Source organism: Synchiropus splendidus, chromosome 6 (assembly GCF_027744825.2).
Source record: "Synchiropus splendidus isolate RoL2022-P1 chromosome 6, RoL_Sspl_1.0, whole genome shotgun sequence".
Taxonomy (NCBI): Eukaryota; Metazoa; Chordata; class Actinopteri; order Syngnathiformes; family Callionymidae; genus Synchiropus; species Synchiropus splendidus.
Window position 1 is genome coordinate 1,478,115 of NC_071339.1, and position 20,369 is coordinate 1,498,483.

General features: G+C 45.0%; 1 protein-coding gene across 1 annotated transcript; it reads right to left on the minus strand.

Moving 5' to 3' along the window:
- Positions 1-1,910: 1,910 nt before the first annotated feature.
- Positions 1,911-9,250, minus strand: ddx19b (DEAD-box helicase 19b). The gene is made up of 12 exons (XM_053867772.1): positions 9,058-9,250; positions 7,446-7,485; positions 7,271-7,360; positions 6,838-6,973; positions 6,659-6,751; positions 5,502-5,604; positions 5,279-5,393; positions 5,016-5,193; positions 4,263-4,500; positions 3,939-4,101; positions 3,538-3,729; positions 1,911-3,456 (listed from the first exon to the last, which is right to left on the minus strand). Exons 1-12 carry the CDS (start codon positions 9,112-9,114, stop codon positions 3,395-3,397), a joined length of 1,467 nt encoding a protein of 488 aa, XP_053723747.1. The 5' UTR covers positions 9,115-9,250; the 3' UTR covers positions 1,911-3,394.
- Positions 9,251-20,369: the final 11,119 nt, after the last annotated feature.

Consider the following 20,369-nt stretch of genomic DNA (forward strand, 5'->3'; position numbering starts at 1 on the left):
CGGTTTTCAAACGTCCGGGAATACTGAGGTGTCAAACCTTTCCTGTCTCCACACTGGACCGTGGTAGAGTGTCACAGGGGAGGTGCTGGAGCGCTCACTCCAGGGTTTGATGTCCTGTTGTGGGCTGGAGCTGGGACAGGGATGAGGCCAGTCTGGGACAGAGCGTGACTTGCTTTATGACTTTGTCACAGCCAAACTGCACAGAAGCGTACATTCAGAGCTGGACACGCACCAGGCACCTCTTCCCTTCTGGAGAGACGTCACTCACTCGGCAACCCCTCCCACATGCAGCGGCCACACACACAGAGGAACAGCCACCTGCAGCAGACACTCTACATTCACTCCTACAAAAGACTAGTTTAAGGCTTGGAACGCATTATCTCTTTTTCCATTCATTGTAATGGGAAACATCGATTCAGATTTCGATCAATTCACTTCTCAAACGGCCGTCTGGAACAGTTTGTGGTCGAGAACCCAGGTTCCAATGTATTTGATTTACAAAAAAAAACATCTGCATTCTCTTCACTACAAGTCCAAAATAATATTAATGCTCTTTCTGCTGTTTATTTTTGCCACGACTGACTTGGCTTTGGGTTCAGTGGCCATTACACTAAAGCCAGGAAATAAGCGGCAACACTTTATCAATAAATGCTCCATCCTCCGTGCCCAGCCTTCTCATGGAGTCATCTTGATTAAAAACAAGAAAACTATTATTCAGAATCAGAATCAAAGTTATTGCCATGGTCAGTGGGGAGCCCACCAACTAGGAAAGTGTTTTGGAATAAAGTGCTGACAAAAAATAAATAATAAAATAATAAAGCAAAATAAAATAAAATAAAATAAATAGCCTAATCCATCTGCAGAGGGAGTCAGGCACGTCCAGCTGGCGAGGCTTGTCTTCAAGCAGAGCTGAAGTCCACAAACAGGATCCTGGCGTAGGTTCCTGGGCAGTCCAGATGCTCCTGAACGAGATGAAGGGCCTGGTTCACTGCGTCGTCCACAGATCTGTTGGCTCTGTAGGCAAACTGCAATGAGTCCAGGTGAGAAGCAGTGATAGACTTCAGGTGAGAGAGAAGCAGGCGCTCAAAGGACTTCATGAGCACAGACGTCAGTGCCACCGGTCTGTAGTCATTCAGTCCTGTGATCCTGGCCTTCTTGGGAACAGGGATGATAGTGGAGGACTTACAGCAGGCAGGAACATGACAGGACACCAAGGAAGCATTGAAGATGTCCGTGAACACTGGAGCCAGCTCAGCAGCACAATGCTTCAGGATGGCAGGGGAAACTCTGTCCGGACCTGCCGCCTTCCGAAGGTTCAGCCTCCTGAACTGAGTGAGCACGTCCTGCTCCATGATGTCAAGAGAAAGAGGAAGAGGGGGGAGGTGAGGGGGTGACTGTGATCGACTTTGCTGTCTCAGTGACATCGTTGGTCTCAGTTGTGTCACTAAGAGACAGCACAGTCCTCTGTTGTGAAGTGGAACATGGGGCTGGAGAGACCACAGAGTGTTGGTGCAATATGGCTGCTCAAAGCGACAACAGAAGTTGTTCAGGTCCTGTGCAAGAGCGAGGTTGTTCAGAGTGTGGGGGGCACATGGCTCGTAGTTAGTGACACCGCAGCCCAGTCATTGGCTGAGAACTGCTGCGTAAGAGTTTAACACCTTCACTGCACTCACAGACGCACCACCTACTAACCTGACCTCCCAAGGTCAACGGTGGCTTAAAGAGACCATTTCAAATCCTTTTTCTTTGTGCTTTGCAGTGGTCAGTAACATAGTCGGCATAATATAAAACATTTCCCTTTTAGAGGCTTCATCACCTGGCAGGGATCGTAAGACGACTCCAACTTCCACTCCAGTACAAAACGCTTGGTTGGAAACATGAGAGCACAAAAAGCAGCAGGTCAAACAGCGGAACATCTACCTGTTTTTAATTGATCATATTGAGAATACACTCCGCTCAGCTAGCACACACTCGCAGCAGTATAATACAACAACACATTTTCATACACGAGATGTCATAGCTTCCGTTTATCAAACACCTTCACACGTGCAGGAGTTCTAACCCACAAATGCTGTGTCCACGACAGTCGTACTCAAAACGAAGAAACAAAGTGCTCACTGTTTACATCCAAATGTGACTGCATACAATGTTTAGATCCCCAAATGTCCGTTAACCCTCCGACACACTCCACGGCATCTTCGCGTTTCGGGACGTGATCAGTAAACAGTCCATGAACCAGGCTAAGCCCGATGAGGTTTCTTATTTTAGGTGCATCCACCCGCAGAGGGAGACGACAGATTTTTGCTCCCCACATCACTGAGGTGCTGTCGTGAGGAATGTTCTTTTCACTTCTCAGAAGTGACACACACTCGGATTTACTGTGACTAAATTTCATGTTCAAATGTGTACACAAGTCCACGTCTTCTGTCCACGCGGCCGAACAGCGGCAACGTAGTGAATCTGATTGGCAAATAGGTCCTCGCCTCAGTTCAGCATTTGGTTTGAAAAATTCACACATTCTACAATATAGAATTCAAATTTCAAGCCCAATGGATTTGAACATGAACAAAATGATATCTTTATATATATATGTGTGTAATGCACTTGAGGAAATCAGTGAGTAGTTTTCATTCGCAGCTATCGCTCAGAAACACATGAAGGATGTAGCAGTTCATCTGGAGACCCTGAAGTAAGATTGTGGCGGACGAAACGAAGACTACGAGAAGAAAGCGAAGCCCCAAAAGCTAAAACAATGGCGATGACCTTGGTTCAGTTGGACTGAATGAAACTCCCGATGGTTTCCGAGCAGACAAGTATGGATTGTGCGTTAGTGTAGACTGACTGACACAGACGCTAAAGCTGAGGTTGATGGAGAATTCATCATTACGACACAGATTCATTTGCATAGACCAGTGAAACCCTTCTGAAACTCAATGTTCAAATGGTTGAGCAACATACCCAACTTCACTCTCTACAGATGTGATACATTCAATTTGTTTGGTGCAGTTTTGGGAAAACGTGAACAAGGCGGCGTCAAAATCAGACCACAACGGGTGCAGTCATTTGAAGCTGCAGCTGGAGCTCTGCGCCGCCAACTTGTTCAGCCGTTTTTCCCAATAAAGCTTAAAAAGGTTCTTAGCGGAACCAAAAAGACCAACATAAAAAGTGTCGAACAAAAAGACTGTTCCTGCTCACCATAAAGAGAAAATCATGTGATACTTTATTTAGTAGTAAGGAGTGAAATGGGGTACGTCCCAAGCGCGTACAAAACACTGGTTAAAAAAGAAGAAAGACCTATTGTAAACATACAGTCATGGTGGTTTACGCTTTCTTCCACAGCTAAAAAAATAAAATAAAAGCATGTCTCGGATGCCCTCAGTCCTGGATCTTCTGCTTAGCTGGCAATTTTCTCGATCTCATCAAGATCGTCTGTGTCAAGCTTTTCAATTTTCTTGTCTGTGGAGAGACATAGTCAGCGTGAGTGAACAATAACCAGGGCCACCAACTCACGACACACACACAGGGTGAGAGACTCACTGAAATGATCCTGGATCCGGTTGAGGATGTTCATGCTCTGCCTGCTGTCCACCATGTTGATGGCCAGGCCGCGCTTGCCAAACCGCCCGGTGCGGCCGATCCGGTGCAGGTAAGTCTCGTTGTCAGGGTTGCCGTCTTTGTCGACGGGCAGGTCGAAGTTGATCACCACGGACACCTGCTCCACGTCAATGCCTGGGAGGAAGACGCAGGAGGTCACAAAACACTCACATCCACTCAGCACGGTCACTAACAAATGAGAGGCGGGAGGGAATCACAGCCAACTGTATATTCCTGTCACACACAGACTGACAATCAGCTGATCACACAAGGATGGGCGGAGAGAACGTGACATTTCTGTCCAGGACAACAATACTTAAATACCAGAGAGAGAAAAAAAGTACCTCGTGCGCACACGTTAGTTGTGACAAGCACCTTCTCCTTGCCATCTCTGAAGCGCTCAATGACGGCGGCCCTTTGCTCGACTTGCATCTCACCGCTCAGCAGCGCCACCTGGTGGCCTTCAGAGGAAAGCTCCCCTGCCAGCCAGCCTGCCGTCTTCCTCGTCTGTTGGACAGGATTCAACAATGAAAGGGATTCAGATGAAGGAACGAAATAAAAACAAAAATGCAAGCGCTCGGAACAAGGTTTTATCATTAAGCAACAACATTTCTGTAACATGTCTGACACCAGAAGGATCCAACTGAAGTGAAGCTAACGGCACTCACATGGCAGAAGATCATGGCCTGGGCGATGGTGATGGCGCCGTAGATGTTACACAAAGCCTGGAACTTCTCCTCCTTGTTGTTGCACAGGACGTAAAACTGCTTGATGGTGTCCAACGTTTCCTCTTCTCTTTTCAGCTTGATGATGTTTGGCTCAGGCACAATGCGCTTGGCAAAGTTCCAGACCGACTCTTCAAACGTGGCAGAGAACAGCAACATCTGGCAGGTTTTGGGCAGCATCCTGCAAAATCAACGCTCCTTTGTTACAACTGGACACCAAATCCCATTAACTACAGAGCCACTATCGCACAACTGCGATCATTGAAAAAGAATTCATACCCATTTTCCCCTTGGTCAGTTGCCAAGGTAACGTTGTGTTATTCAAGTTTTATCAAGTGTTTATTTTATAAACCTCTTCAAGGAGGGAAAAAAAAAGAAAAAACCTTGCAGAATGCTCTCTCTCATGCCAATTCACTGGCATGAAAATGGACAATAATGTGTGCAGTAGCACCATTGTGTTTGTGAGTCTCATGGGCAAGGAACTGTGTTCAGTTCCTCCCAGCCAACGCTCATTGAAACAACGCCGATCGATTGACGATTGATGTAGCACCTCATAGAGATCGACAATGCAGGGGCAGTTTAAAATTCCCTCACGCAGTCTCAAACATGCAACGGTATCACGAGTGTGCTTGCTTGTGAAGCCACGCTCTGCAGTGCCTGCTTCCAACGACACGATCAGCAGAGCGACATTCTGACCTTTGGATGCGAATGCTCTGGTCCTGGTGTCCCTGTGTGGCGATCATGACGTCGGCCTCGTCCAGCACAAACACCTTGATCCTCTTGGGGTCGATGAACTTGAACTTCCTGCACCAGTCCAGCATGGTGCCCGGGGTGCCGATGACAATCTGCTCCTGAAGCTTCATGCCTTGCTGCACTGGAGCAGGCCAGAAACACACACACACTCTTTGTTACAAAGAGGAAAACAACGCAGAATTACACAATGGTAAGGAGAGACTTACACTTGTTTCCTCTGATAGCGTAGACCAGCTGGACCTCGGGATAGTGTTTGCCCATCTGCTCAATGACTTTACCAGTTTGAAGCGCCAGTTCATAGGTGGGGGACACACAGAGGCACTGGAGGAGGGGGGGGAAATTCTGCTCACTTATAATACAAACGTCATCAACAGTCTACAGTTCGGAGAGGAACATTTGGATAGAGCAGCAAGAGAAAGCCAAACTCACCTGAGGGTACTTGTGATTGGGGTCCACATGGCTCAGCATGGCCAGAACAAAGGCAGCCGTTTTTCCTGTGCCAGACTGTGACTGTGCTATCAGATTCTGTGGACTGGAGAGACAGGTTAGCCGTGAACGGATGAGCCACACTATCGTAGGGTATGAGAGCTCAGACGCTACCAACGTTTATCCACATGTCATTGCAAAAACATTCCAACCACAGTAATGAATTACATTTGTCACCAATGTCCACTGACGGAAGCATTTGGGCACAGAGTATGTCAAAACATGACAGCGTTTACATTCTCACATCCTTTCACTGAAGAGAATCCAGCATTCTCTTCAGTGAAAGGATGTGAGACTGGGGGCAGTCGGGGCGTCCTGGGGAAAAATGGCCTAACTGTCAGATCATCGGTGCCTGTATGAACTAGCGTTAACTAAACTAGCTCGTGGCTTTGGAATCAAAGGAGTATCTTGAAGTTTCTTTTGGCACGAAGCCCCTGCTCCCCAGTGCCGAACTGCAGCGCTCAACAGCGCAGCTTGCTGCACGGCACACAGCGCTTGCCGAATTCGAGCAAAATAGCTGATCGGGATCAAAATTCACGTGGTTCTATGTATTTAATCAAGCGGCAAGGCTTCATATACATTTTGTTTGAATGTTTGTTTATGTGAGAGAGTTTAGAAAACAGATGCACAGCTGATACAACTGTTGGATATCTTGCATAAATATATGAAAGAAGATGAACACAACTGTAGACATTAAGCTTGTAGTAAGGGAAAGAATCATAAAAATATGTTGGGGTTTATATGTTGGGATAGCTGAGTAAAACAGCATCGCATCTGAAAGTGTTACTGTGGCAGCAGCTACTGAGTAGCTCCGCTTACCATCATTTGACTCGGAGGTTTGTTTTTATAAAAAGATATTTTTGTACAAATAGATTGTACAGCTTGTTCTTGACAAAGCAAGTTGTAAAGTCAGTCATTGACATTGTTGACAGTGTTGGGAGGCCAATGGGCAGGGCTTTGGACGGCCTGCTTCAAAAGTTTAAGCATGAGTCGACTCATTACAGACGGCAGAGTCAGACAATATCATGCCAGCAAAACAATAAATATGCAGCGCACTCTTCTCAACACAATATTGAATGGAAAATGAAATGGAGACTCACGGTTCGGCCAACATCATGGGCAATGCCGTCTCTTGGATTTTGGAGGGCCGGTTAAATCCCATTGCGTACACACCCTGCAGCAGTTGTGGTTTGCTGCACAGACCAGAACAGAATCACTCGAAACACAGCAGCACAATAAAGTGAGTTTCTCAGCCCTGACAGAAAGAATTATGACTTACAGTCTCAACTCCTCGAACGACTTGACAGAGTAGAGAGGGGAGTTTGGATCCTTCTGAAGGACTTCCACTTGATTTGTCGTATTCACAAGGTTATTCCTGATCAGCTTGTTCAATAATGACTGTGCTGCTTTGTCGTCTGAGAAGGAAAACACCCAGCACATGAAACAAAACCATCCCAATGCCAATATTCATTGTTTGCTTTGCAGTAAAAGGCTATTTCCAGTGATTTTCCGGCCATGAACAGACGTGGTATTGAACCTTGTGAACTGTCTCTCGTGGAATGATTATGGCTATTGAAAGGATGTAGCATTCATTTGATGAAATATCTAAGCAAAAGTGAAAAGATGAAACGACCTTTGGCTTATATTAACATAACCTGGGCGTTAAAACAAATCCATCTGCAGAAGGGCCAACATTTGCTCAGGCTGCTCACCGGTGTCATCATCTGTGGGTTTGGTCTCTCCATCGCCTTCTGTGTTTCCAGGTGCACTACTGCTGGAGTCAGCTGAATTCAAAGTTGAGCCTGCAAACAGAAAACAACAAATGCATTTGAAATATATAGATAAGCAGAAACATTTGGAGCTGTAAAAAGAAAAACACAGACATACCATTTTCCTCCACCCTTTCCCTCAACTGCAGTTTGCTGATCTGCAACACAATCATCAGATATACGGTTAAAAGCCAATGGAGAAATGCTTATAAAGTTGAACACAGGAAGGACCAATACTTTTATAAAAAAAACTATGTTGTATCGCATCAGAGATGAAGATGCTGAGCTTCTCTCTGGGAGTGAGAGCAGGATGATGATAGGATCAGAGGGACAGCACATGTGCTCAGGTGTTTAGCAGACCAAGTCAGAGAGGCTGGATGGAGATGGTTTGGACATGGACAGAGGAGAGAGAGAGAGCCAGTACATTGGTGGTTGTTGAGTATTCTGCCAGGTTAAAACAGTGAGGAAAAACTATGATCGGTGCATCACTCAGCTGCATTTATAAATGACTTTTAATGTGGGACCATCGTTGTTGTGCACATATGACTTTAACGAAGGGCACAGATTTACACTGCTACACAATTATATACATTGAAATATTCATAATATTAAAGAACATGTTGCACACTTTTAAATGTGCTCCAGCATTAAAGCAACACAGCGTAGTTAACCAAAGAATATTAGTTTTTGGCGGCGTTACTGGTAAAAGAGTGTAATTGCAAACTGCCGAAAAACTGATCAAAGACCACCAATAAGAACGTCGTAGAACACAGACGAAAGAGCAGTTTTTCAGGCGCCTAAGCTGTCATACAGTATTTGCTACTGATTGAAAAAAAATGTTTATCAGTGGATTCAAGTTTAGACGTAAGACAGTTGCACCTTTGGTCTCATATTCTTGTTGAAGTTATCTTCGGTCAATTAAGCAATTTGAGAACAGACCAGGTTTATCATCTGGATCAACCTTTCTTGAGCTTTTGGGTCACCACAGATCCAACTACCAATCTCCGTTAATAAAACACCACTTTTCTTTTTGAGGAGTTTTGATCAGCGTTTCAGGCATTTCTTCACCACAGTGTTTACCAGGCCTGTGTTTACCATCATGTCTCTATTTCACAGTGTCCACCTATCTCAACTGTGCAACATGTGGCTGCTTTATTTATAAACTTCCAGATTGTGGGACGGATAAAGGAGTATTCTTTAATACACAGATCAGTGTTCGAACTTAAAACTTTCACAGTACTACATGCCGCATTATGACGCCAATACATTCAGTCAGTAATGAAGTCGCTAACAATTAAAAACACGCTCGTTTTAAATCTATTTTAACCACGCAGCACAGCCAAGCGTGGAAAACACTATGACTGAAGTCTTCATCGATTCATCGCCCTATCAAGACATCGATCCAGTGGTTACATGGGATTAAGTCGTCAGATGGACGTTGCATCCGAATAAGCAGGTCGGTAACTTGTTCTGCAGCCAAATCTGGATCAGGGAATTCTACTGCGAGCGCGCTTAAGCGCGCAGTGACTACAGCAGCCCACTGAGCTCAATTCGCCTTTATGGTGAATAAATGACGCTTATAAACATGAAGAATCAGCGACCGTTCATTAGGAGGGTTGTCACGGCAAAACTCTGGCGGCCGCTGCGGTCCACATGACGCCGGTACAGGCCGAACATCTAGTGCACATGCTAACAATACATTAGCCGGGGTTGCGTAAGTTGCGCTTTACCGATTCCGTCGCGGCTTCTTGCTCGTCCACCGCCAGGGCCCAGGAGTCGGTCGCCATTCTTATCACTTGAAGCCGTTGAATCGAAAAATAAGTCGATTTGAATGCACTAGTTCGGTGACTGAAGCGGTCAAGTGAAAGTAAGTGGAGCCCCACAACAGCTTGTCGAAACTGACTCAGTGCACGCGTGCAACGGGAATAGTGCCCGGGTAGAAAGTGCGCGGCACAATGGTTCCTACGGTAGTGCGCATGCGCACATCGACACATCTTCAGTCGGCGTCTGTGGAGTGGAATTGATGTCATGAGAGTGTCATAAGCAATGTAATAACAATTGAAATATGGCCGAGGCAAGGCTAACAACGCGAGGGGAAAATACATATGTCTTTTCACCTGACTGACGGTGGCGTTAATGTCTACTCAACAGTACATGTATATTTAATACATACATTGGTTAAATAAAAATTGTATTCACCTCAATGGATTTGTATTCATGACGTGTGTTGGGTAATGTATGATATACATGTATGATCTGGATTTACAAAGGCATTACACCATACCGGGGAGATATAAGGTTCAGCCACTAGAGGGCGTCAGACGGAGGTCCAGACATGAGGGCACGGAGCTGGTAAAGCCGGCACGAACAAGCCTGTGCTCCGACGGCCGTCTGTGTTTGACATCCGTGATGAGTTTCCTTCTTTATCTTGTACAGGGAACATTTCATTCACTGCAGCTCAATATCAACTGCTCAAGCTCCGACCTTTTCTTTTTATGCCACATTGCTTTAATGTCACAAATAACTAAAGTCATATTACTGTTTTTTTTATCCTCATTTCTTCATAATTTTAAAAGTAACAATAAGACAGTTCAGAAATATATTTGTATCCTATTAATAGTTTTTAAATTTATGTTTATTTTGTATTATTTATTCATTCATGTATATGCTTCAGACGTTTTCTCTGAAAACTTCCATTTTTTTCTTTAATTTTTTTTTGTTCTTTATGAACTTACATTTGAACATATGGACACAGATCAATATCATCTGCATTAATGGGAGAAGATTCTTCAAGAGCACACAGACAGGGGGAGAATTGTGACGCACGAGGACGCTGAAACATATTTTAATTTTATTTATTTATATACATATATTTTTCTATCAACCACTCATTTAAAAGTGTGTTTCTGAAGTCATGAGGAACATGTCCACAGTCAGCGGTGAATCGATCGGTATCGACGGCCCAATCATATCGTATGGCTCCAGAATGAAGACCAGAGCGAGAGCCGTGCAGGCGGACGCGGGGTCACCTCCGGAGCCAGACTGCGGTGGTAGACTGCTCCTTAATTGAATGCTGAATTGATTTCACACATTTGCTCTCCTCCAGCGGGATAGACGGATAGAAGATGACAGGAGCTTTGGGTTGTGCTGCAATAGATTACATTGATCCCAGTTCCACTGTCCTCCAGCGGTCAGTGCCTGCAGTCCACGTCGAGTTTCAGCTCGTCCTCGTCCCAGCACATAGATCCACGCAGTGCTGCATGTGGAGGATGACACAGTCGCACAGATTCATGAGTTTGAAGACGTGTTAGTCAAGGGCTTGAAAGAGAAGACTTCATTGTTGCATCCAATCAGCTGCCTTCCAGAAGTATCCATGGCAACTGAAGGAGAAAAAGTAAGGTTTGAGGTCTCCTGAGAATTTGGACGAGATAGAGAAAAGGACTTTGTATCGCCACATAAAAACTCATTTTGAGCGCTGAGTGTGACAGAATAGATATGAAAGTGGAGATGTCACTGTTGAAAGAGCATTGATCTAGAAACCTGAGGGAACCAGAAAGGCTCCAACCATCCAGGTGGCGCCTTCCCCACAGACGTCACAGTTTAGAGCCTCAATGTCTAATCTAAAAAATAAGGTTGTTCATTCTATCATAAAAAAAAAATGGAGGGTCTTTCAAAATGGTTCAAAAAAGTCAAAATATGGGTGAATAATGCACTGAGATTTAGAATCTGAAAAAGCAGGAAGAACCTCAGATTTTTTTTTTATTTATTTAGTTCTTTTGCCTGTGATGTAAGAAGTACACCAGATTTTGTTTATTTGGTGTTGACTGCCAGATATTTAAAATAATATAAGAAAAGTGAAATGAAGTGGAAAAGTGAAATGTGCTGTGTAAACAAGAGCAGAAGATAGAAACACCATTTCACTACACATGCAGCATGATGACCAATAATTGCTCTGACAATGTGTTGCGTTACGACGAAAACAGAGTTTGGAATCAAATATGGCGGAAATGACCTGTTAAAAAAAATAGAAAATGTACTATTACAGGAAATGCAAAGATGAATTTGAGCTCTGGAAATACATATTTGGAAAGACATTTGTGTCTTCAAAAACACAATGTGATCATACTTCTGTGAAATATTTTGATATTATTCCTGTTCAATTGTTTTTATTAAATTTGGTCCCAAGTCCAGGTTTGGTTGTACCGACGAGGTCTCAATGTTTCAGCTTGAGAGGAACTGAAGTGCTGCTCGTGAGACTTGGACCATGACATGATGGGCATGTAACATGGGGAGCCCCATCAAGTCCAGTGTGTGACCTTATCTATACTTCCACCGTTTGTTTTCCTTAAAATAGACATTTTCCAACTGAGTTTGTGGGAGGGAGGGCGTCTTTGAAGGGCCGTGTTATTAGCACCTAGATGCGTGTGTTCATGTTGCCCTCACTTTTCGATGCAAGTTCAGTGGTTCACTGGAGCCATTGTGCAGTCACTGCCTCAAGTAACTCACATTCTGTTTTTAGATTCCAGAAAGAACTTCTGCTGACTCATCCTCATGTCATGCATCACAGTTGCCCTCTCAAGACAATGTTTATCTTGATCGACATGCACGACTGAAACAGTCCATGGCTTGGCACGGTCACGTGTTTGATCATTTGAACAGCAACATTCGAATGCAGGACAACACGAGCGAGGAACAGCAAAACACCAGAGAAGCTTTGACAGGGACAATGTTTTTGAACTGCTTCAGACTTTCAAAATGTCGGCTGCATTATTAGAGTGTGATGGCACCGAAGCCATTTTAAGATGCCCCGTCCTGCGTTTTGAACGTCCCCCCTTCAGAGGTGATGGCTGAAGGGGACGCGCAAGTGAGTCAGCAGGTAAAGGATGAGTCCCAGCCCGTTTGACTTGACTCTCTCATTGCAGAAGATTAGACTCATTTTCCTGATCTCAGCCTTGGCCGCTCACTGCTGGGGCTCCATAGGAGAGAAAAACTTGACGCCCACGCCAAATTTAAAATGGTGATGCAGCACTTGTTTCCTGTCAACAAGCGCGTGCATGCAGAAATATGGAAGGAGAGGGAGATTGCATTAGGGAGGGTGGAGGTGGGGGTGGGGGGAGAAGGGCTGAGAGAGTCCGGGCCGAACAGCTGGTTGGTATTCCTGAGGCTTCGCCGAAGAAGCTGATGGTGCAGAGTGGACATCACCCAGGAATTTCAATGTGCAGCAGCATTTTTTTTTAAGAGTCACCCTTCTGTTGTTCCACCGAAATACACAGTCATGTCAAAATGGATGGCAATATTTTCAGTTTGCAGTGTTTCAGTGCCATCGGTGTTGACGTGGAAGTATGTGAAATATGTCTAGTTGTGGCCTGGTCAGGTGTCAGAGCCAGTGTTCTTGTTCTGGTAACTTTTAAGTTCAGTAGAAAACACGCCGATGTTGAGTAGAAAACACGCCGATCTTGGGTAGCCCTTCCACCTGTCTTGTCAAGCCAGAGCTATTGCTACCATTACGGTTTACAAACTAGAGGCGGAGGGACACGCAGCCGTAGCAGGCAGCCACAGCAGCATGGCACCATTTCTACAGTCTAACTATGGGAAGTGAGATCCCAGAAAGATTACTTTCTAACTTTTATTACCACAAATAAGCAACTTATTTATATGTGTATTGGAGTCATATTGAGCTGTAATTGATCATGAGAAAATACCTTATTAAGACTATGTTTTCCTGTGGAATGGTCACTGAATGTTCCTCCTAAATGACACCATATTAACTGCTTATGATCCATAAATCAGCGACTAAATAGTTATTCATGGTTAATATGTGTTCTAAAGGGTTACTAAAGTGACATCCTTTCAGTGAGTGTCAGATGGGAAGAAGCTCAGTGTTGTATAGTAAGAGGTGACAACAACGCTTGTTCTTTGTTTTTTCTTTCTTTTGTTCATCATCGCACAATGTACCAGAGCACTTTCCGAGTTGGTGGGATCCTCACTGACTGGGCTATAAAGCTGATTCTGATTCTGGTTCTTTATGTTTTCAGAGAAGAGTTGATTCCTCTCACAATTCTACAGTTGTGAATACCATGGATAAAATATGACACAGCTATCTACACCAGCAAAATGGACAGGAATTTGACCCAGGGACTCAGAAAACCGAGCCTCCAGGACAGTTGTGAGCATCTGGATCCTGCCTGCCTCTTCCCTCCGAGGGAGAGCGAGCTCCCACCCAAGCCGACCGGTGTACTGAAAAACAGCTGGATTATTACATAACAGCAGGTGGGGGTGAAACAACCCTCCCATGAAAAGAAATGAGTGAGATTTTTATTAGCTTATGCTGCTCGGAGTTCACATCCATCAGTGTTTGCACAGCCGTGATCACACATCTATCAAGGCCGAGCAACTTCAAGGCTGTCAACAATTTTCAATCCCTGAATAATTCATTGATAGCACGCAGTCAAATTGCATATCAATAATGTAAAAGGTTTCAGTACAATGTTGATACAAAACACCCTTTCAGTCGGGCTCATTCATGCTCGCAGAGCTGCAGACGTCGAGCATGGACCATGCTCAGTGGCACGTGGTCAGACCAGACCATGGCACGTCACATGACTCCAGCCTGCTTCACTGAGCTGGCTGATGCCAAGGGCCGATGGAGACTTCATCCAAGAGAGTCCTGTCCAGTCTAGTGTGTGCCTTAGTATTAGACGCTAGATTCTTTCAGAACCTTCCAAGGGCATTCATTTGTTATGAAGTGGTGAAGGCGTCCAGTAAAAATACTCCTTGCCATTTTACTAAACAAAAATACAAAGCTGTAAGCTAGTGCAGCGGAGCCGAGCCATCTTGTTCTTCTTTCTGCCGTGGGTCCAGGTATTTTAATTGTGTCCTGCTAATCCCCTCTCTGTAAAACAAGTAGAGAATCCTGGAGTTTCATTGGACAATCTTTGGCTGAACAATGGCGTCAGACTGAGGGAAGTGGTGGGTGTCCTTCACTGAGCCGGCTGGATGTTGGCTTGGTGCTGTAGTCCTCAAGACTGGTCTTAATCTCAAGACCATAGTTTGAAGCTCTTGGCCTCGTCTCAGTCATTTTGGATGACAATTGCATTACTTCAGTGTTACATTGCTTGGGAGACAGCCCATAATTCCCACATTTCACAGGGATTGGAAAGGAGCAGAGTGATGAACCGGTCTTAGAATTGCTGACCCTCATTCCCTATTTTTCCCAACAGTGGTTGTGTGTCACTCTCTGTCTTTTTATTGTCGCCTCTTACTGTCAATTATGATGGTATCGTGCGGTACATTGGGTTCGGTCTCAGTCTTGCTCCCTCATTTCTACGCTCGGTGGCACAGTGTCAAGGCCAACAAGAAATCGATTATTTAACACTATTGCATTTCTTATGCATTACATTAGTTACCGATTAACAATGACATTAGTTACTGATAAAATCAGTTTTCTGTCTGTTTGAATTTGATTTGAAAACCTCCGGACACCTCTTTTTAAAAGGCTTTGTATTGCATTGCTCAGCTGAGGTTAGCAACTTTCTTGTTCTTGGTTTGACTGATACAGCTGTCTGTCTGCTCGCAGACCAGTCATTTGTCTTCCTGACTACGGCTTACAGTTCCCGTGTGGCTGTTTGAATAAGCATATTATGCCCTTTTTTAAAAATCTAAATCAGTAAGTTAACTAGTTTAATAAAAAAAAAAGTCTTACAGATGACTTTTATTGAAGCTTCCACCGGTTTCATGCTCATAACACAGTCCTACTACCAGGTGAATGGACGGTCAGATCTGGCCATTAGCCAATCACACATGTAGGACAAATGAAGTGACCAATGGCAGGCTTCCATCTGGGTCAGCATCTTTTATTCAAGAGGCACGCGTACACAGTTACATGCCAGCCTGCCCCAGGGGCCGTGCAGAGACCCACTCTGCCATGGAGAAACGGCCCACCATTTTGTTCTGCCTTGAAAACCATCCCGTTGCATGAGACCGGCGCTGGCCTGTGTTGTGCTCCCGGCCCTGTGAGTGTGGCGTGCTGCTCGGTGCCAGGGGGCGCTGGAGAGCATGCATATGTTTCCCCATAAGACATCTGATGGCCGTCCCACACAACAGCACTTTCAGCCTCTCCGTCTGCCTGCACTCATTGAATTGATGCGCACTCTATCCACGTCTTACTTAGCGTTGATGCTGGCGTGTCCTGAGAAACCTCTGCAACTAAAGCACGGCTCTAAAATGAGTTATTTTGTATAACTTTCCTAAACAAATCCCTGATTCTGATGTACGTGCACGTCAACAAAGAGAACTTGCAGTGGATATTGTTCGATCACAGGAGGGTCTGAGCAGGTACACCAGTTCAGTGTTGCTCCCAAAATGTTGGAATCAGTCGCAGCTCTTGGTTTCCTCCCAAAGACTTAAAGCAGCAACAAAGCAACTCGGCGGAGAGAGAGAAAGAGAGAGAGAAAGAGCGTGAGAGATAGAGACAGACTGGGGATGTGGTTGCCATGGTAACCATCTGGTGGGTCTGAGCCGTTTCTCCCTGGCATTCTTTTCATCATATTGGAACTCCGTCTCTGGTCCTTTAGTCTTACTTTCCCTCCTTCTTCCCTGGCTCTCATCATGTTTATCATCTCATCTGGCTCGGGCTGCAGCTCTCCCACTCCCTCCTCCAATCTGCCTACAACCTTCCCTCAGTTAGTTCCCTCACTTTCCTCTCAAGCGTTAGGTCTGTGTCAGCGCTGCATCAACTCTGCTCTTCCTGGCTCCTAGTCCATCTCGATCCCCTCTTTTCCTCCTCAAAAAGCCATCTGTCTGGCTTTTTTTAGACATGAAGACCACAGGAGGACCATGTCCACCGTCCAAGAGGCTGACGATTTCAGCTCGACGCATGAGAGCAAACATGGTTGAGAGATTGACGTCAGCGACTGCACTGAAACCAACCTGCCACTACACAAATATTCCAACCTTGTTGATGCAGCCCCGCTTCAAGAAAGAGCCCAATCACACTGCTGAGAAGAAAAATCCCATCTTGTGAGATTTCTTTCCTCCCAGCGAGGCGTTTTCCTGTCCACCCTCAGATGTCCTTGTGATTCCCAGCGGAGGCCTGAACAGCGGGAGAATACCTGATCCCACTGCCACAACACACACACAGACGGATGTGCCGATTGACACACACCGTGGATTCTGTCTGACCAATTGGAGCGGGTGATTTACAGCAGGGATGAGAGGAGATGCTCCTCCCAGTGAGAGACAGAGTCTGTGAGGTCACTGCCAGTATTTCCCCCGGCGCCGGGTTTACCACACGGAGGTCAGACTCAGAAGAGCGGTTGAGCAGACGCGAGCTTGCACCGTCATCGCATGGCTTTTCTTCACCTTATTAATGAATCACTTGTTTGACTTGCACTCTGGTTCACCTGAGCCGCAGCAGACCCAAAATCTCATCTGACCTTGATCTGAAATGACTCCAGTCAGTGCTTATTACGAACCTGTTGGCCTCGATAACATCTGCAACGTGAGCTCAGTCTTATCAGGAACTGGTGAATTTAAAATGAATTGTGGAAGAAAAATCTGAACTAAAGGTAGGATGAGAAATCTCTTCTCCAAACCTATTCATAACAATCTAAATGTTAAAAAAAATCATATTAGAAGTAGCGAGGAACAATGGTTGGCACTTACATAAGTGAAAGTTATTAAGTTTAGCACTGCTGCAGCTGGATTTGAATGCCCTCACTTCTGCACCGGCAAGCCACCAGATGTTCCAGTCAACAATAGAATTCTCAGTAATGACCGGGCAAGGCAGGAAGTGTCTGGAGGCAACAAAGGTAGGGTGATTTGTCCTGCCAAATAAAAAAAACAAACTGTCAATTTTCAAATCAGTGCAGTTGCCAGGCGCAGAGATGGTAATCATGGAGAGTGATGGTCAGAGATCAGAGTTGGCGAAGAGGAGAGTGCATGCATGGTGGATGATGGAGAAAGAGAAGGGACGGGAGTGAGTCCCGCCATGTGGACGGTTGAAAATAGACCCATTATAAACGTAAGCACAGTGAATCATCCAAAAATATCTGCCAAACACCGAGTCTCACAGTGTCATCTACATCAACAAGTGAGTGAATGCTTGTCCGAAAAACCTTTTCAGGGCAGATATGTCTGGTGTATAGGCAAAACAGAGCCATGGACGACAGCTCTACTGAGGGATCGCTGACGGGGCGGGATCCATTTGAGTTTCTGACATTTGTAAGTGGACTTGTCATATTTCAATGCATTCATACTTCAAACTCTCAGCTCTAGGGGGAGGGAGTAGGAAGGACAGGATTTGAAATGGGTGATCAGCTGCACATCTTAAGCCGAAAAGTTAGAAGGCAAAGTCAAGGAGGCAGGAAACAGGCGGCTTTCACCTGCAGGAGACACCTGTTGGTTCAGGAGGACAGGAGGCAGACCAGGGAGGACGATCGAGTTGCGGTTCAGATGGAGCAGAAGGATTTGCGGCGACCTCTGATGCTGAGGACTAAGATCTTACTCTGCTTTCTTTGGCGATTGTGTTGGTCTAACTTTAATATTTGACTCCTAAACGCAACCCCTATTGATCAGACAGAATACTGCACTTTCATGCTCATGTAACGCCGCAGCGACGCAGAATGACTCTGGACTTCCGCCGCAACATTTTGAATCAAAGCAGACATGGCTCAGAAATTCATGAGCCATTATCTCCTAAACGTGGCATTCTCTGGTCCAGTGTGAGGCGCTGTCACGGTCGACTGCCGTCTGGAAAGAGGGGGCTATTTTGGCAGGATAATTCGGTCACGCCGCGCTGTGTATAGGGGGTCTTGAGACAAGAAGACAGAGATAAGAGAATGAGGAACATTCCATTAAAGATAGTGATGGTATCACGCAGCGGCGCAGGGAAGACTGTTGTGCCGCGCCGAACCCACCGCAGCACCCATGAGTGCAGGGTGCATCTGTTACCATGGTAGCCAGCCCAGGCAGTCCCTTTCATGCCCCTCAAGACTGGGGACGGGGGAGACCGGGACAATGTTCATCTGTCCCGCAGTTGTGTTTGTTGCAGGCACATGTGCTGCCGACACACACTGCTGTAACAGTGAGTTTAAGATGCTCTTCTCTGACAGAGGCTCATCTCCGAACATGAATCATTTAGGCGCAGCAGCAGAGTTAGAAATGTCACGTCCCATCAACGCTCCTCACGCACCACTGCCCTGGCACCATGTGCACATCTGTCTAGCGCGTTATGGGGACCTGGTTTAACTTCAGACTGAGATTTGGGTTTTAACCTTTTGAAAGATTATCTGATGCTGATCATGTAATTTAGTCCAGCTGTTGTTTGTCAACTTCAGAAAGGCAGAAAAAACAGCTGCATTTCTGACACACACCAGCACACGGGTCGTTGTGTCAGGAGGGTTTTGAGCAGAGGCTACTCCTGGGATGGTGAAAAGCTTCTGATGGTTTTCTTTCAAGGCAGCATTTATCCATGTATCATTCTGTCTAACCAAATAATATTGCCATACATTTATTTTACCTGTGTGATTCATCCCCTTTGAAATATCATTGATGGCAATGAGACCAATTGGACACCAGGTGGCAGTGCATCACAGTGCAGCATGTCCAGGGAATTTTTTTTTTTTTTGTTTTATTTTGATTGACAGAAAATTGCAGACAATCACATATATATTTTTTATATTTTATATATATATTTATCAAAAAGTCCTTGTTAACAGTGGGTTGGTGAAATGCTGCTTCTGTAAAATCTACAGTAAACATTTCTAATAACGACTGCAATGTAGGCCAGTCAGAGGGGAACTGGTTGGTGATGGAAAGGCAACCCATTGGAACCCGCTCTGAAATATTGCAGCCAACGATGACCATGAAATATGGCATTTCAATTCTGTAGTTGTGTATTCAGAGATTTATCTAACAATGATTTAGAGTGCGGCGTCTTTTCTCAAAATGCCGTTTTCGTTTTATTTTTCATTTTCAAAATTAAATATTTTTTATGTGTTGACAGTGTAGAAGTTCAGGAGACTATTCAACAGGCATTTGTCTGATGATTTGTCCGAATAGTCTGCTGTTCTGAGCCACACACGCTGCTGTATAGCTCTTGCTAGTAGGGACACAATAGCTGCCATAGACGTAAACAGCAAGAGTGAGTGTGAAAATGTGACCCACAAATAGTAGAATACAGAAGCTGTGGAGAGTACTAGAGACGGTTGGACCAAAGACCCTCCACATGCCAAGTGACTGAATTAAACAACTGTTGACTAATATGGGAGACAAAAAAGACCATTTCAAATGAACATTTGTTTATTCATTGTCATCTACCAAACTCTCCCAAGAGACACAAGAGGGTGGAGTCCATCCCAGCTACTGGTGAATAGAGTCAGTCACAGGGCACCCGCAGATGAGGGCACCATTAGTTTAGGGTCACTCTTTCACCTTTTGAACTGTCTGGGGTTCGTCCTAAAAGACACTGACCTCGCCACTACTTCACCAGGTGTTGACTATGTTTGTTGTTCCAGTGGGTGCGTTTTAGTTGAATGTTTTTATCAACTTCCCCATGGCCCCGCCCCCTGCAGAATGCATTACTGAGTGTTCAAAACTCGGTTGAGATCTCAACTTTTGAAACTCACAACATCTCCAACATCAGTTCTATATGAAGATGAAATTCAGGTCAGCAACTTCTGTGTCTTCTGCCCGACCGACCAATGCACCTGATGTATGTTGTTTTTCTTTAATAAATGTTTCAAATATCATTCATATTAAATTAAAAGCGGTTGTTGCGACAAATGGAGAGAAAAGAGATCATTGTTGACAAACACATTTGATGAGATCATGGACACCAAGTAAAAAAAAAAAAAAGCTTGTTGAAAAGTGGAACCACTAGTAGGTCAGAGATCAACATCGTGGTTTGCTTCACACAGCCTGGTGGTCATAATATCAAGAAAGGAAAGAGTCCAACTCTGAAGCGGACTTCAGCACGACGTCTTTCCAAGGTTTGACCTCCAGAATCGGCATTCAGACATCAGAGAAATCAGTCACAGCCTGG

Bases quoted from the DNA above. Each gene is read 5' to 3' on its own strand.
- ddx19b (XM_053867772.1), bottom strand. From the start codon at position 9,114: ATGGCGACCGACTCCTGGGCCCTGGCGGTGGACGAGCAAGAAGCCGCG. The intron at 7,486-9,057 runs GTAAAGCGCAAC...ATTGTGTTGCAG, and splicing joins AAGAAGCCGCGACGGAATCG to ATCAGCAAACTGCAGTTGAG. The intron at 5,394-5,501 runs GTGAGTTTGGCT...CCCCTCCTCCAG, and splicing joins CCAATCACAAGTACCCTCAG to TGCCTCTGTGTGTCCCCCAC.